Source organism: Bos indicus, chromosome 3 (assembly GCF_029378745.1).
Source record: "Bos indicus isolate NIAB-ARS_2022 breed Sahiwal x Tharparkar chromosome 3, NIAB-ARS_B.indTharparkar_mat_pri_1.0, whole genome shotgun sequence".
Lineage (NCBI taxonomy): Eukaryota > Metazoa > Chordata > Mammalia > Artiodactyla > Bovidae > Bos > Bos indicus.
This window is the reverse complement of record NC_091762.1, coordinates 67,006,427-67,023,471: the sequence shown is the minus strand read 5'-3', so window position 1 is coordinate 67,023,471 and position 17,045 is coordinate 67,006,427. Positions and strand designations below refer to the sequence as shown.

Genomic DNA, 17,045 nt, shown 5'->3' with positions numbered 1-17,045 from the left:
GAACACATAAATGATAGCGAAGTGGAACAGCCTTACTGTCATGGAGAAAGTTTTAGTGGTCTGGATAGAAGGCCAAACGAACCACAACATTCCCTTAAGCCAAAGCCTAATCCAGGGCAAAGCCCTAACTCTCTTCAATTCTATGAAGAGTGACAGATGAAGACACTGCAGAAGAAAAGTCTGAAGCTAGTAGAGGTTGGTTCTTGAAGTTTAAGGAAAAAAACCAGCTCTATAACATAACAAGTGCAAGGTGAATCAGCAAGTGCTGTTGCAGAGGCTGCAGCAAGTTATCCAGAAGATCAAAGATAATTAATGAAGGTGGCTACACTAAAAAATAGATTTTTAATATAGGCAAACAGGCTTATATTGGAAGAGGATGCCATCTAGGACTTCCTTAGCTAGAGAGGAAAAGTCAGTGCCTGGCTTTGAAGCTTCAAAGGACAGGCTGACTCTCTTGTTAGGGGCTAAAACAGCTGGTGACTTTAAGTTGAAACCAGTACTCATTTACCTTTCTTCCTATGCTCTATAAATGGAACAATGAAGCCTAGATGATAGCACACCTGTTGACAACATTGTTTACTGAATATTAAGCCCGTTGTTAAGACCTATTGCTCAGAAAAAAAGATTCCTTTCAAAATATTATTGCTCATTGACAGTGCACCTGGTCACCCAAGAGCTCTGATGAAGATGTGATGATATTAATGTTGTTTTCACGCCTACTGGCACAGCATCCATTCTGCAGCCCATAGGCCAAGCAGTAATTTCTACTTTCAAGTCTTATTATTGAAAAAATAAATTTTGTAAGGCTTCAGCTGTCATGATGATCTTTTCTTTTTGTAGTTCTTCTGTGTATTCTTGCCACCTCTTCTTAATATCTTCTGCTTCTGTTATGTCCATACCATTTCTGTCCTTTATTGTGCTTATCTTTGCATGAAATGTTCCCTTGCTATCTCTAATTTTCTTGAAGAGCTCTCTAGTCTCTCTCATTCTATTGTTTTCCTCTACTTCTTTGCATTGATCACTGAGGAAGGCTTTCTTACCTCTCCTTGCTATTCTTTGGAACTCTGCATTCAAATAGGTATATCTTACCTTTTCTCCTTTGCCTTCTGCTTTTCTCAGTAACGCCTTGTCAGACAACCAATTTGCCTTTCTGCATTTCTCTTTCTTGGGGATGGTCTTGATCCCTGCCTCCTGTACAGTGTCACGAACCTCCATCCATAGTTCTTCAGGCACTCTATCAGATCAAATCCCTTGAATCTATTTGTTACTTCCACTGTATAATCATAAGGGATTTGATTTAGGTCATACCTGAATGGTCTAGTGGTTTTCCCTACTTTCTTCAGTTTAAGTCTGAATTTGGCAATAGGGAGTTCATATTCTGAGCCACAGTCAGATCCCAGTCTTGTTTTTGCTGACTGTATACAGCTTCTCCATCTTTGGCTGCAAAGAACATAATCAATCTGATTTCAGTATTGACCATCTGGTGATGTCCATGTGTAGAGTCTTCTCTTATGTTGTTGGAAGAGTGTGTTTGCTATGACCAGTGTGTTCTCTTGGAAAAACTGTTAGCCTTTGACCTGCTTCGTTTTGTACAAAAAAGATCTTCATGACCCAGATAATCACAATGGGGGTGATCACTCACCTAGAGCCAGACATCCTGGAATGTGAAGTCAAGTGGGCCTTAAGGAAGCATCACTATGAATAAAGCTAGTGGATATGATGAATTCCCATTGAGGTATTTCAAATCCTAAAAGATGATGCTATGAAAGTGCTGCACTCAATATGCCAGCAAATCTGGAAAACTCAGCAGTCACCACAGGACTGGAAAAGGTCAGTTTTCATTCCAATCCCAAAGAAAGACAGTGCCAAAAAATGTTCAAACTACCACACAATTGCACTTATCTCACATGCTAGTAAAGTAATGCTGAAAATTCTCCAAGCCAGGCTTCAACAGTATGTGAACCGTGAACTTCCAGATGTTCAAGCTGGATTGAGGAACCAGAGATCAAATTGCCAACATTCGCTGGATCATTGAAAAAGCAAGATAGTTCCAGAAAAACATCTACTTCTGCTTTATTGACTATACCAAAGCCTTTGACTGTGTGGATCACAACAAACTGTGGAAAATTCTTCAAGAGATGGGAATACCAGACCACCTGACCTGTCTCCTGAGAAATCTGTATGCAGGTCAAGAAGCAATAGTTAGAACTGGACATGGAACAACAGACTGGTTCCAAAGCAGGAAAGGAGTACGTCAAGGCTATATATTGTCACCCTGTTTATTTAACTTTTATGCACAGTATATCATGTGAAATGCTGGGCTGGATGAAGCACAAGCCGGAATCAAGATTTCCCGGAGAAATATCAATAACCTCAGATATGCAGATGATACCACCCTTATGGCAGAAAGGGAAGAAGAACTAAAGAGCCTCTTGATGAAAGTGGAGAGTGAAAAAGTTGAGTTAGAACTCAACATTCAGTAAACAAAGATCATGGTATCCGGTCTCATCACTTCATGGCAAATAGATGGGGAAAGAGTGGCAGACTTTCTTTGGGGCTCCAAAATCTCTTCAAATGGTGACTGCAGCCATGAAATTAAAAGGCATTTGCTCCTTGGAAGTACAGCTATGACCAACCTAGACAGCATATTAAAAAGCAGAGACATTACTTTACCAACAAAGGTCCATCTAGTCAAAGCTATGGTGTTTCCAGTAGTCGTGTATGGATGTGAAAGTTGGAGTATAAAGAAAGCTGAGTGCCAAAGAATTGATGCTTTTGAACTATGGTGTTGGAGAAGACTCGAGAGTCCCTTGGACTGCAAGGAGATCCATCAAGTCAATCCTATAGGAAATCAGTCCTGAATCTTCATTGGAAGAACTGATGCTGAAGCTAAAACTTCAGTACTTTGGCCACCTGATGTGAAGAACCGACTCACTGGAAAAAACCCTGATGCTGGAAAAGATTGAAGGTGGGAGGAGAAGGGGACAACAGAGGATGAGATGGTCGGATGGCATCACCAACACGATGGACATGAGTTTGAGTAGGTTCCGGGAGTTGGTGACGGACAGGGAAGCCTGGCGTGCTGCAGTCCATAGGGTTGCAGAATCGGACACGATTGAGCTGAACTGAGCTGATGGTGATTTCTCCAATGAATATGGACAAAACCAACTGAAAATCTTCTGAAAAGGATTCAACATTCCAGGTGCCATTACGAATATTCATGATTCAAGGGAAGAAAGAAGTCAAAACATCAAATTCAGAAGAGTTTAGAAAAAGTTGATTTCAACTCCACGGATGACTCTGAGGGCTTCAAGATCAGTGAAGGAAGTGACTGTAGATGTGCAAACAGCAAGGGAACATGAATTAGAAGTGGTCTCTGAGGATAGGAATGAATTCCTTAAATCTCATGATAAAACGTTAATGAATGAGGAGTTGCTTCATATGGGTGAGCAAAGTGCTTTCTTGAGATGGAAGCTACTCCTAGTGAAGGTGCTGTGAAAATTCTTAAAATGACAACAGAGGGTTTAGAATATTGAATAAACTTAGCTGACAAAGTACTAGCAGTTTTTAGATTGACTCAAATTTTGAAAAAAATTCTACTGTGGGCAAAATGATATCAATGAGCATTGTAAGCTAGAGACATTATTCACAAAAGAAAGACTTATGATTCACAAAAGAAGAGTCAGTTGTTGCAGCACACTTCATTGTTGTCTTAAGAAATTGCCACAGCCACTCCAGCCTTCAGCAATTACCACTCTGATCAGTCAGCAGCCATCAACACTGAGGCAAGAATATCCAACAGCAAAAAGATTACGACTCACTGAAGGCTCAGATTACCATTTTTTAGCAATGTTTTAAAGTTATGTACTTTTTTAGACATAATGCTATTGTACACTTAATAGACTATAGCATAGTGTATGCACTAGGAAACCAAAAAATTCATGTGACTCACTTTATGAAGATGTTTATTACGGTGGTCTAGAATTGAATTCACAATATTCTCAAGGCATGCCTGTATTATAGACTCTACAGGGCCAGCTTCATGAGCATGCACCTTGTGCCCACATAGGACCCCAGACTCAGAGGGTCACACTTAGGATTTAGTGTTCTGAGGTTGTCTTTGAAATTTTAGAGGTTTATCTTTCAATCTCTGTGTTATAAGTAGAAGTAGTTGGACAGTGGAGCCTGCACTAGTCTTGGCACCTTGCCTCAACCACTCATGATGTCTCTCTGCTTGTATCCATGGTGGGCTCTTGGCACCTCTTCTCCTACCTCCTGATGCCGCAAAACCCTGTTTAACCTTCCTACCCCTGGACACTTCTTTGCTCCTTCTGGATGGCCAAGCAGTTAGAGGGGAGGGTGAGGGAGGCCGCCAGCATTCTACTGTCACCTTAGGCTTCTGGCTGGGCAGCAACACAAGCAGCAGTCTAGGATGCATGCACAACCCCATTGCTTGGGGTGAGGTGAGCACCCCAACTCAAGTAGGACTGGTAGTGTAATGGCATGTTTAACAACTGACTCTGGGGGGACTTCTTGCCAGCTCCTGATCTAGGAACCGAGTGGGTTCCTTCACAGAGGTTGCAGTCTCTTAGAAGCTGACTCTGTCACGGGTTGGAGCAATTGACCTGTACGGATATTTACTTCTTTGCCCAAATCTACCAAGAGATTAGAAATGCTGTATATATAGTTAATAAGAAAATATAATGAATATGCTACAGGAAAATACTGCAAGGTCTAGCCTTGGAATTAAAAAAAAAGTAGTAGGATTTATTTTATAAAGGAAGCTGAAAATGAAGTGTGTGTCTAGAAAAATGAAGTAAACTAGAATATATTTTAGTATACTATTGAGAAGTAATCTAATTAATATATAGCAAGTTAACTGTCAGACATTCTGATGCTACTCTGTGTCTGGGAGTTTTCAATCAAGTAGAAAGCCAATTTCAAGATTACTCAGATTGTAACTGATTAGTCAACCATTAATTTTGATCAGCTACCTGGGAACCACTGTGATATGATACAATGTCATAACTGTTAATTTCTATTTTAGGAGTTGCTCATTTTCACCCAGATAGACCAAAATGTGGAGGTAGTATGAAGAATAAACTTTTCTTTTGTTGAATCAAAAAATTAAGCCTCATGTCAACATCATCCACTCTAACTCTCCCTGCATACCGTTTGCCCCTACCCAAACTCCAGTCCCACCTTTTTATTTCTCTGCCTGGAACTCTAGGTCTTCCCCAGGAAAAGTGTACCAGGAATAACTGGAATATTCTACTACTCCATTAGGATTTAGTTTAAGAAGTATACAAATACTTTATATTTGTGAAATATATAATATTTTGTGAAAAGCAAAGGGAAAACCTGAATAAAAAGTATTCAAGATACAATGGATAAGGAACTGGAGCCTGATTTTCACTGACTCCTTATCTTTCTTGGCAGAATATAGAGAATACAAGTGATATGTAGCAAAATATAAGGATTTTATCACACTGTGTCTGTAGAAATGTTTAATTCAGAGTATTGAGTGATATTTGACTATCATCAAACCAAAGGCAGGACTAATTTTTAGAGATACTGTGGCTCTACATAGAGATGAAAAGATCACGTCCAGTGGACTGAGACCAGGCAAAAGGCCACACAGTATCAGAGTCAGAATTAGAACTTCTCTTAGCCCAGTGATTTTTAAAAATTTTCTTTACCTCCCCCTAAAAATTCCTCTACAATTCCTCATAAAAGTTAATCCTCATATGCATATTTTAGTTTTACCAGGTTATAATGGAATATTAATAAGCTTTCAGCCAGTCTCTAGTTAAGTAGTATTTTAAATAAAGTAAGATGTTATCTTAAGTCTTAAATTTGTAGCACCACTTTTAATTAGTAAATTTAGGCATAGTGTTTAGGGGAAAAGTTATTTATAACATTTAGTTTTGGTTTCAAATAAGAAATAGTGAACTTTCTGGATAACTTAAGTACAAACTAATTTTATGGTATTTAATATATAACAATCTTAATTTTTTTGAAGGAAGAGGAAGAAAATGAAACCTTTGAACTGAGCAGGGAATATGAAGAATTAATCAAATTGAAAAGGAGTGGTTCTATTCAAGCTAAAAATTTAAAAAGCAAGTTTGAAAAAATTGGACAATTGTCTGAAAAAGAAATTCAGAAAAAGATAGAAGAAGAACGAGCAAGAAGAAGAGCAATTGACCTTGAAATTAAAGAGAGAGAAGCAGAAAACTTTCATGAGGTATATACATATATATAGTTTTATATTTAAGTTGTAGTACAATAATGGATTTAACAGAAGTAACAATGTCTTTGAAATAAGTGTTGGTACATACAATTAACCATCAGAGTATATAATAATCTGGGAACTAATACAGAGCAAAATCATATTAAGATCTTGAGACTTTTTAAGATTTTGCTATTCTAGTATTATTCCAAAATGACTTTGGAACAGAGAGAATGAGAGCCTGTAGTGAACATCAAATGGTTCACTCTAGCAAAAATAGCTCAAAAGTAAATCTTTATTGGCACAAGTTTTTACTTTGAATCAGTAGGAACCAGTGTATTTTTGAGTTAAACTCCAGGGATTATTCATACCTACTTAAAGATGAGGACAATAAAGCCTATGTTATCTGCTAAAGTCATGCTAAATCATTCAGGTACAGAACCTAAATAAAAATTCAGGTGACATGAATTTGGTACCTCTGGCAACCCACTCCAGTACTCTTGCCTGGAAAATTCCATGGACTGAGGAGCCGGATACGCTACAGTCCATGGGGTCGCAGAGTCAGACATGACTGAGCGACTTCGCTTTCACTTTCATATGTAAAATTAGGAGGTACTCACTAGATGACCATAATGTCCCTTCCAGTTTAAGGACTAGTTCCATGATACGAATATTGGTTTAAATAAGATCTGGAAAGCTTATTGTCAGAATTGCCATTTTGTTGTATCTAACACATACTCTTCTAAAATTCATTCTCATCAAATATTCAACTATAATACAAGTGTCAGAATTTGGGAGGGCATTCAGAGGAGACTGTTGAATAAAAATGGTGAAACTATGGGCAAACTCCAGAACTATAAGCAATTCATTGAGACAGGGAGAATGTGAGCACAGCACAAGGTAACGAAGACACAAGCACCGGCAAGATGACCCATCTTAGATGCCATGTTAAGCAACTTTATTGAGGTGCACCGAAGGGATTTTTAAAACATGGAGTGATATTATCAAATAGGCATCTTCATTGCATGATCATGTTTAAGCTAAAGATGGTTTTGGATTCATGTATTAAAAAATTATTTGAAAGCCTACACCGGGGCTACATTGGCAAATAAGTCCTGGCTCATATGGTGTTTAGAATCATCTAACAGGGGTAGGGATGTAAAATAATGACTGGAAAGTAAAGTCACAAACAGCTTCAAACAATTATAGGTGATAGGATAAAAGGTTGTAAAACTAATTGTTAGCTGAAGGGCCTTTTTAACCTTGCAGGCACTATGATTTAGGAATAATGTTAGTAATCAAAGTTTTAGGACAGAGTATAAAAAGCTAGCTTAAAGAAACCTGGGGTCGTGGAGGATGAACTGGGACAAGGTAATGAAGCTGGGGGCAAGGGAGAAAAACTGAGTTACAGGCAGGTGGTTGCTGAGAAGGCTAACATTTCTTCGAGATTACTAGGGAAACTAGATACAGAGAATTCAGGAAGTCTGGAGAGGAGAGGTGGATGAACAAATTGTTTCGGACCTGTGAAGTTTGAGCTATATTTGGACAAGTAATGTCAGTCTGAAACATAGGTATTGAGCTCAGTCAAGAGGCAGGAGCTAAAGACTAACTTTTCTGGATACTATTTGAAAGTACAGATGTAGATAAAGCCATCTTGAAAGGGTTAATAGTTGTCAGATGAATAAAATCCTGGAAAACATTAACATTCAGTGGATAGATGGGCCACAAGATCAGTTGATTCCTTAGAGATAAATCACAGAAGGTAAAGAATTTAAATCAGGATGCACTTGCTCCCCTTTTCTGGTTAAACGTAGTGAAACCTCAGAGCAGTCATACCTAGCCCTATAAAATTTATAGGTAAGAATAAGAGAAATGATGCTGGTGGTTTCTTGCTTTAATGCTGTTACTGGCTCTCTTGTATAAAAGGACATAAGATTAGGACTTGGCTGACTCTCTAACCCATGAGGATGTCCTGAGTTGAGTTTCCTGTGAGGAACCTGACATTCTTATCTCAATAAACTAAGGGTCACTGAAATATTGTATTAGCATAGTTTTGGCAGAGTATAGTCAACTTCCAGGGTAGGACCTGTCCCTTCCGATTGTTTCAGGTTTCCTTCTTTAGAAAATACCTTCTTTTTATATTCCAGACATCTTTCAAGGCCTAACTCATTCATGTAAACTTACCTAATCTAAGAATTCCATCCCAGCTCCTGTAGCCCTTAACTGTACCAACATTTGGTACATAAATCACTTAAACTGCCTAATAGTGTTTGATTTTCTAGTTAGATTCTCCAGAACCATTCTTTACATTCTCTTTTATCCCAAATTTCACTGCTTAATTGTATTGCCTGTAATATCCACATGCTGGGAGTACCAATGCCCTACAAAGAATGCACCTAAAGAACAAAGATCATTCCATTTATAACATAATTCTCAGTAGATCCATTTCCTGTTAAAACTTCTAACCTGGCTTTACAGGGATTCAAGGAAAAGCAACTGTACTTAATAACCATAAGACTATTCATAAACTTTCTCCAAGTCAGCTTCTACTTAAAATTTATTTTCTAAAGGCAGGTTTTAGGTAACTACATAAATAAAATTTTTGAGTTTACACAAACTTTTATACAAAAATCTAGAAGGCAAGTTATTAAGAGGGAGGGATCTAGCCAGAATAGTAGTTGTTATACTTGCTGAAATACACGATCTTAAAGATTTGTTATGCAAAGAATAACATTAAATATTCAGTGTGAACAAAAAGGTCCATTTTTTTTTCCATGTAAGTCTTGGAAAAGTCTGTTGAGATAAAACCGCAGTTTATTAGTTTGCTTGTTTAACAAGCAGACCATTGTTTTAAAATGTATTTTTTGCCCTGTCTTTTAAATATAACAAGAAGCAATCATACCAATAAAATTCATTAGCAATAATGGTAGTCTGGTATGTTTATCAACTGAAGGCTAAATAATGGCATGAACAGAAGTTACCCATCAAGTCTCTAATTATGTCTGATATCCTAGCATTTTCCAGTATCAAATAAAAACTGGATTCAGGAGACCCAGGAAAACAGTCCAACTTACTTTTAACATCTACATTCATTGGAGCTGTGGTGCAACACTTCACACTATAAAACATTGATGAACCAATATTTTTCTTATACAGGCAATTATTTTATAGCTTATTTCAAAATTTTATTTTTTTGCATTGGATATCTGGAAGTAATTTCCTCATAGTACTTTGAAATACAAATGGTGAGATTTCCAGATAAACTCACAAGAGTCTAAGTAGTTTAGAGACCAAGAGTCAACTACAAGCAAGGTATTTTTGAAACCATGGGTTAACTATACTCACAAGACCCCATTCTACTAAAACTGCTCTCAAAGGCCAGTAAGTGACCTTCTTATCACCAAATTGGTTTTACAGACATGCTACCTGACAGTTCAAATTCTACTCTTACATTACCCCTTTATTTTCATGGCTTCCAACTCTTACCCCTAAATAAATTGACTCAGAACTGTATTTCCTGTTTCCCCAAGTTTCAGTCATTGCCTCTTACAACAGTTGTCTTATTTTATTCTACCTGTACACATTCTTCTTTGCCATTGCTTTTCGATAAATTATTTACTGGATAGAATTCATCTCAGTTATTAACAAAAAAGGGTGAGGAAGAAATCATGAAGTGGGAAATAACAAAATTGCATTTCTGTACTATGAGGTCGGGTAAAGAGTTAAGTGGAGACTCTTATGAAAGTATTTTAATAATTGTTAATAGTGTATGATTTCCTCATCCTTTTCTTTACTCAGTACTATTAACAAGCACTGAGATTTGGTTGGGCAAATAAAATACACTAGGACTCCAGAGACAATGTGTGATAATTACACTGGGAGAACAATTCCAACTGTTAAAAAAGAGTATTTCACAAGTGAACTTTCATCTTTCCTAAACTGGGGGATAGTCTGCAGTGTAGCAAATAGCATAACCCAAACATGTTAATTTTCTTGTGCCTAGGCATCTTCAAAACTATTAACATTTTAGTTCTTGTTTGTTTTTAGAAAGTAAACAATTCTTATTCTTGTATTGTATTCCTCTTTGTAAAGGAGGAAGATGTTGATATTAAGCCTGCAAAAAAAAGTGAGGCTCCATTTACTCATAAAGTGAATATGAAAGCTAGATTTGAACGTATGGCTAAAGCAAGAGAAGAAGAAGAACAAAGAAGAATTGAAGAGCAAAAGTTACTACGCATGCAGTTTGAACAAAAGGAAATTGATGCAGCACTACAAAAGGTACCAGGCTTTCATATCCTTTCTTTCCCAAAGATGATTTCTGAAAAACAATGAAATTTAAGGAGGGATTAAAAATACATTTTAATAGCTTTCAAATCAGTGAAATGTTAATGTAAAACACTTTATAGTAAGGACACTTACATGTTCTTTACTTTGGGGGAAAATATATCTACCTCCAAATTCTATTACTAAATCACTCTCCTGAAAACATGACTACAGTATAAATGCCAACCTGAATGTATTTATTTTAATACAGAAACGAGAAGAGGAGGAGGAGGAAGAGGGTAGCACCATGAATGGGTCTACCATTGAAGATGAAGAGCAAACCAGATCAGGAGCTCCGTGGTTTAAGAAGCCTCTAAGAAACACATCAGTTGTAGACAGTGAGCCAGTTAGATTTACCGTTAAAGTAACAGGAGAACCCAAACCAGAAATTACATGGTGGTTTGAAGGAGAAATATTGCAGGATGGAGAAGACTATCAATATATTGAAAGAGGAGAAACTTACTGCCTTTATTTACCAGAAACTTTCCCAGAAGATGAAGGAGAGTATATGTGTAAAGCAGTGAACAGCAAAGGATCTGCAGCTAGCACCTGTATTCTTACCATTGAAAGTAAGAATTAATCCCTCTTTGAATCTAGAACTTTCATTCTATTTAAAAATTTTTTCTAAAAAAAAAAAAAAAAATCATTTTTCTTCTTCTCTTTTTTAGCTGACGACTACTAGGTCCCCTTCCCTCTCCCTGGAACACACCCTCTCTCTCCGACTTTCTTACTACATCCATCTTTTCTGTGGCGGGGCCAAAAAAGGAAACTGGAAGTGCCACTGTGTTGACTTCTTATTCCTTTCCCTAACAGTCTTCAAAAAACAAGCTCATCTAAAAAATACCTTTTTCCTTTCCAAAAAAGAGCACCAGATTCATCACCCCATTATGCAGTGTAAGTTAATGTGTAATTTAATGGGGCAAAGGGGGGAATTTACTCAATTATTCTATCAGAACCTATTACAAACACTGTGTATTTTTCATGTTTACAGCATTAAGTTTTAAAGAAATTATAAACAGGACACATTTTGCATGAAAAGATTATCATTTATGAACTAGTCACACCTAAAATTAGTCTGAAATAGATGAGTTAGTGAATTTGGAACTTATCAATTTAAGTGGGCTTTTCCCCTCAGTAGAGTATCATTTTGGTTGTTGTAGTTTCAAAGTCTTTCTGGAGCAGGGAGATGAGGGGGAAGGGATGTTATTTCTCCCTCTATGCAGAGAGAACACAAAACAAGAATTAAGACTTTTAAGAAACAACTGTCAGAGCAAATCTGATGGATACCACTGCCTAATACGGAATGTTGGGAATATCAAACACGTATTTTTCAAATCTGTGTAATATATATTCAAGCTTATAAAAAGCAAATTTATGTTGTGACTTTCCTGAGCAAATTATATTTTAATGAGAAAACTTTGTATTAATAGTTCATGCAGGACAAAACATAAAGATTTTCAGATCTAAGAGAATTAGATGTAGGGGAAAATGGCACAATCATCAATTTTGAGTTTTTAAAGTGAGTTTGTAAATAATTAGCTATCATGTTCTATTATCAAGTTGTTTTATATTTTAGTTTTCTGGAAAACAATTTTATTTTACAATGTAAACCCATAATAAAGTCACTTCTGTATTTAAGAAAAGAGACAAACACTCCTTAATAATATTCACCAATGTACATTTATTTTTTTTATTGAGGAAACCATAATTAATACAAAATTACAGCAATCATGTACCCCTTTACATACAATGGTATTAAAACAAACTAAACCACAGTTTGTAAAGTATTCAATTTACCTCAAGTCCAAGCTGCATCTCCCTAAGACACTGTTCCCATCACAGTAGCCATTTTAAGCCAATCTTCTTTTTACACGGGTAGTTTCTGTAGAGAACACTTTTCTCAGGACGAAAATGCATTGAGCATGCATAAGAAAAAATATATATATGTGCAAATACATTTATGAGTTCCTATAAGGGGTATCACTGAAGAAAATAAAATCCTGGGACTTATTTGCTTTCTTAAAAGCACCAGTTAAAAAAAAATCCCTCAGAAGTTTATACTGTGGCAAGAAAACTCATGACTAAACAAAAAATAAGGTTATTTTCAGAATCAAAATTATCTTTAGGTATTGTTATAATACATTTTAAAGTGAGGCAGAATTTTCAGAAAATAAAAAGACATCTTTATTAACTAGTAATTTCTACAACCTTATTCTAAAGAACATAACTTTGCAGGTAGAAGTGGTTCTCCTGGCAAGAGTATTCAAACAAACATTATCACTTCTGAATATATTCCTATCTTCCTCTTAAGGTATTGTTTACTCCTACACAAACCCACTCCTGTAAATTAACTACTCAGGTATTTGTCTAAGAATATATTTTACAATGCTCATAAACAACTAGTATTAAATCACTAATTTTAGTATTAAAACCATTTTCATTTATTAAAAATAAAAGTATACTTCCCATTTCTAAGAGAAACATCAAACTATAAGAATTCTAATTACCACCACACTATGAAATCTTAAAAACAAAAACATATTGTCAAGTGCTAAATAAATCAATTTCAAGCCAAACATTGTCTCTACCACTCCTAACACCACTGCATTCAAATCAACTGGCTCACCTTTTCTGCTTTCCATTTATTTCAAGGTTAAGATTAGCGCCATTTAAAAAATGCCTGCAGTATCAATGAAGGCTTATGCTAATGAATAAAAAAATTCTCATGAGATAGAAACAATGCCCCAATATCTATTAGCATTCATATGTATTTTCTTTTATAAAAATGCAAACTACAACTAAGCAAAACTTGACAGGCTCTTAAGGTTCAAAGAGCTCCTTTATATTATCAATTTTAACATTGACTATTAAAACACATATACACACACATAAATGTGGTGCAATAACTAACTTTCAAAATTTAACATTTCATGGAACATTTAAGATCAAGTGAATAGCACTTTAAAATGAAAAGTGATCAAAAGCAGGCACAGTACACCCTGTATCATATTACGTATGGGAAAACATTTCATTTTTCTCAGTTACGATTTGCCAATTTTACCTTCTACATTGAGCCCTTCTATGGTCCATGCTCATCGGCTCACCAATGGCATACACTCAAAGGATTCCTCTTTATGGGTAACTATCTCAGGACCTGATTTTATGAGCTATGATTTGGTGCTTGCAGCATCTTCAGCACTGTGTGTGAAAATGAAGGCAGTATTTTTGAATATTTTTCTTTGTTGCAAAGATAAGCAGGAGTTTTAAAAGGATCAGCACATTTTAGAAACCGAATAAACAAAACTGATATGATGCTGCTTTAATACATTCATCTTAACTCAAAATATTTACCAGTTAAAATTATCTACAAGAACACACAAACATTTAAAACTGGCAAAAAATAAAATAAATGCAGCGTCAAGTTATTAAGGTATTATAAATCAGAAAAATATTGGTTGCTATACAGATTATGATAGGTTATTTGCTATACAGTTAACATTTCACTGATGCACATGCCTTTTATCAAACATACTGCCAGTATTTCTTTCGGTGTATATAAATAAGAGTTAGGAAAACTGAGTTGTCTTAAGGAAAAAAGGTCATAATAAAACTCTGACCCATAACGCCCTTACTGAATTGCTATAGTTCAAGAACAAGAAAAAAAGTAAAGACTCCATAGCTTTGGAGAGCAAAGAAAATGTCTTGTCAATCATAAACAGACTGTGAAGGCTGTTGAAGTTTCTGACCAAATGATCTCCTAAATCTTGAGAACTATGTAACTTTCCTTTTAAAATTCTAACAATTTTTCTATATTAGGGAAAAGATTATAAAAAGTTTGGATGTAGTTTAATTACAGCAGCAATCTACTCTTAATTTTCTTGTTTTAATAAAAAGAAAAATCAAAATAAAAACATCACCTAGAAAAGTAAACAGTTGTTTGAACAACTTACAGACTTTCCACTGAAATGGTAGCATAAGTAACAAAATACATTTTGGGGAAGCAGTAGCAGATTGCTTTTGAATACACAACCACAAAAACCTCACAGGGACAACATTAATGTACTGAAATATTTATTTATATATGTCCTTAGGTTGTGCTTACCTGTTGCTTTTTGCAGCAGAACCTAAGGTGGAAGGTCTGGGAAGGCACTGTGAAGTATAAATAATTGCACTGTTTGCAATTAATAAAGATTTTAAACCTTAAATGAATCAAAATCAACAGCCTCCAATTTGTGAGTACTGAATCCAACTGAAAACTATCTCTTCAGTTTAATTAATAAATGCACCACTTTCCTAAAAGGTCATCTATAAAACAGTATCATGCAAAATACTGAAACTGTTCACATCAATACCCTACTCTTAAACAGATAACTCCTTAACTATTAAAACTTCAAACTAGAACTACATATCCATATCTAAATAAGGGCAAGGGAAGAAGTCACTCTCGGTTCTATAAGATAGTCAAAAACATTTCAAAACAGCTACAATGAACTGTACCGCTATTTTCTACCCTATAAATAATCTCAACATTTATGTCCTGTACATCTTCCTTTTATAGTATATTCAGAACAACAAATGGTGCTCCCCTACCAATGAAAGAACTAGTATACATATTTAGGAAATGGTATTAAAACCACTACATTGCTTAATATTTGCAAACTGAAAACCACCCTGTCTGATACATTTCAAGTCTTTCATATTAATATATAAGATATGCATTATTTTACACTGAAAAGCAATATATTTTAGGAGCACCAATGAGTAATACTATTCAACTTTGTTAATGATGAGTTTTCTTTAGCTATAGCTAAAGCATATCAAAAATACTTACCCATTAAGCTCACTTAAAAAAAAATACAGACCTATGAATATTCTATGTTAAATTAAGAAGCAGTTATGGTTTCCAAGATATAAGCACTGTATTCCAACATAATATTCAAACAAAGTATGGCATTTGCATTATGTGGAACATTGACAAAAAGATACTGTTGCAGTTCATCAATTTGTCATTCTGATGTACTTACAGTGCAATGCTCCTTGAAGGAACACAATCAAGGATGATACACAGCACAGTCCTCCTCACCCCTACAGAGCTAGTTCTATACTGGCTGGATCAAACCTGCACTTCAACAGACAATGGCAAGACAGACTGTATTTGCATGTAGTCTAATATATTAATATGCAAAGAGCCAACAAATATGCAAAGAGTAAAACAATGGATTTCAACAAAATATCAGAACTTCAGCATGAGTGTTATAGAGTAATAAAATGATTCAAGTACATAAAAAAATTAAGTTGATTCAATGATTGGACTTGTGCATTTACAAAACAAAGCTTATCTATACTGCAAAAAGGAAAAAAAAAAAAGAAAAAAATAGCTCAAACATTTTCATACCGCAATAATGTTTCAATGGCAGATGCACTATAGCTATACTTTTTGCATACTATTCACTTTTTCTACCCTACATTTAGAAAGAAACACACTAATATTGCATACCTTGCAAGAGCTCCTTTACATGAAAAAAAAAATACTGTTCTTATTATAGACTACTCATATTTACTATTTGAAAACTGTTTAAAATTAGTTATGCTGAAACAGTCTTGGAAATCAAGTAATTATCAAATTAAAAACAGAAAGGTTAACTGTTATAGCAGCAGTACAGGTCTGAAACAGTGGTCATGTATAAAAGGAAATTTCACTGTTAATGCAATGGAAGTATGCCAAAAGATCATTGTACACACATGCAGTTTTTAATCAAACAGAAGGAAAAAAATGAAGATATCAGGATTACTTGTGCTGAAAACAGCCAAATACAATAAATGGAAAAGATCCTCCAATCTACTACTATACTGCAAGGGGGAAGAAAACATGCCAGTGTTTAAAAACTCAAATTAATATTTCATGGGGAAAGCTTATATATTTGTGTATATGTATCTTAATTTATCATTACTAAGAAATTATGAATTCTTTAAATACCCACATATCCAACTTACCGACACAGGAGGTTTCATATCATTTATTGTAAAGCACAAAACAGGCATTTTAAAAGTGAAAGTATACATTGAAAAAAGTACATTTATATCACAAAGCATTAACCACATAATAGTTGCAAATACATTTGCTGGAATGTGTACATCTACACTAAATACTAAAAACAAACCAATTTTCATTTCTACACAGAAATATTAACCTCCTATCAGTAGTGATAGATATTTTGTACATTTTCAAAAAAAAGAAAAAAGAAAGGAAGAAAGAAAGAAAGGAAAAACACTATTTAAACCAAAAACAAAATTAAGATCTTCATCAAGCCGTCTGCATCCATATATTTAACAAAGGTTTTTTTCCCCCACACAATGAAGCAAATACTGTATTGTCCACTTCTTATTATTGGCCCTGTGCAGAAGAGATACATAAGAAATACACAAAAAGTTAAAGAAAATCCTTTAAATGGAGCTAACTCAGGAGTGAATCCTCTAAGAAAGAAAAACTGGT

The 17,045-nt window shown here is 35.2% G+C and overlaps 2 protein-coding genes across 28 annotated transcripts in view; one reads left to right on the top strand and one right to left on the bottom strand.

Annotated features, from left to right (window-relative positions):
• The window catches only part of NEXN (nexilin F-actin binding protein), a 55,960-nt gene extending 43,765 nt beyond the window's left edge, over positions 1-12,195 (top strand). For 3 of the 5 annotated variants that reach the window (XM_070786280.1, XM_070786283.1, XM_070786282.1), the window contains 4 exons: positions 6,023-6,244; positions 10,322-10,507; positions 10,764-11,121; positions 11,221-12,195. In XM_070786280.1, coding sequence (XP_070642381.1) covers positions 6,023-6,244; positions 10,322-10,507; positions 10,764-11,121; positions 11,221-11,234 — 780 coding nt within the window. In that variant the 3' untranslated portion in view covers positions 11,235-12,195. Of the gene's footprint in view, positions 1-6,022; positions 6,245-10,321; positions 10,508-10,763; positions 11,133-11,220 lie in introns of those variants that run through there. The other 2 variants (XM_070786281.1, XM_070786284.1) reach the window with 1 other exon arrangement.
• An 18-nt stretch (positions 12,196-12,213) lies between these two features.
• FUBP1 (far upstream element binding protein 1) overlaps positions 12,214-17,045 on the bottom strand; it is a 34,430-nt gene continuing 29,598 nt past the window's right edge. For 14 of the 23 annotated variants that reach the window (XM_070786258.1, XM_070786259.1, XM_070786262.1 and 11 more), the window contains 2 exons: positions 14,655-14,701; positions 12,214-13,750 (listed from right to left, as the gene is read on the bottom strand). In XM_070786258.1, the coding sequence (XP_070642359.1) occupies positions 13,720-13,750; positions 14,655-14,701 (78 nt within the window). In that variant the 3' untranslated portion in view covers positions 12,214-13,719. Of the gene's footprint in view, positions 15,677-16,551; positions 16,947-17,045 lie in introns of those variants that run through there. The other 9 variants (XM_070786261.1, XM_070786275.1, XM_070786266.1 and 6 more) reach the window with 7 other exon arrangements.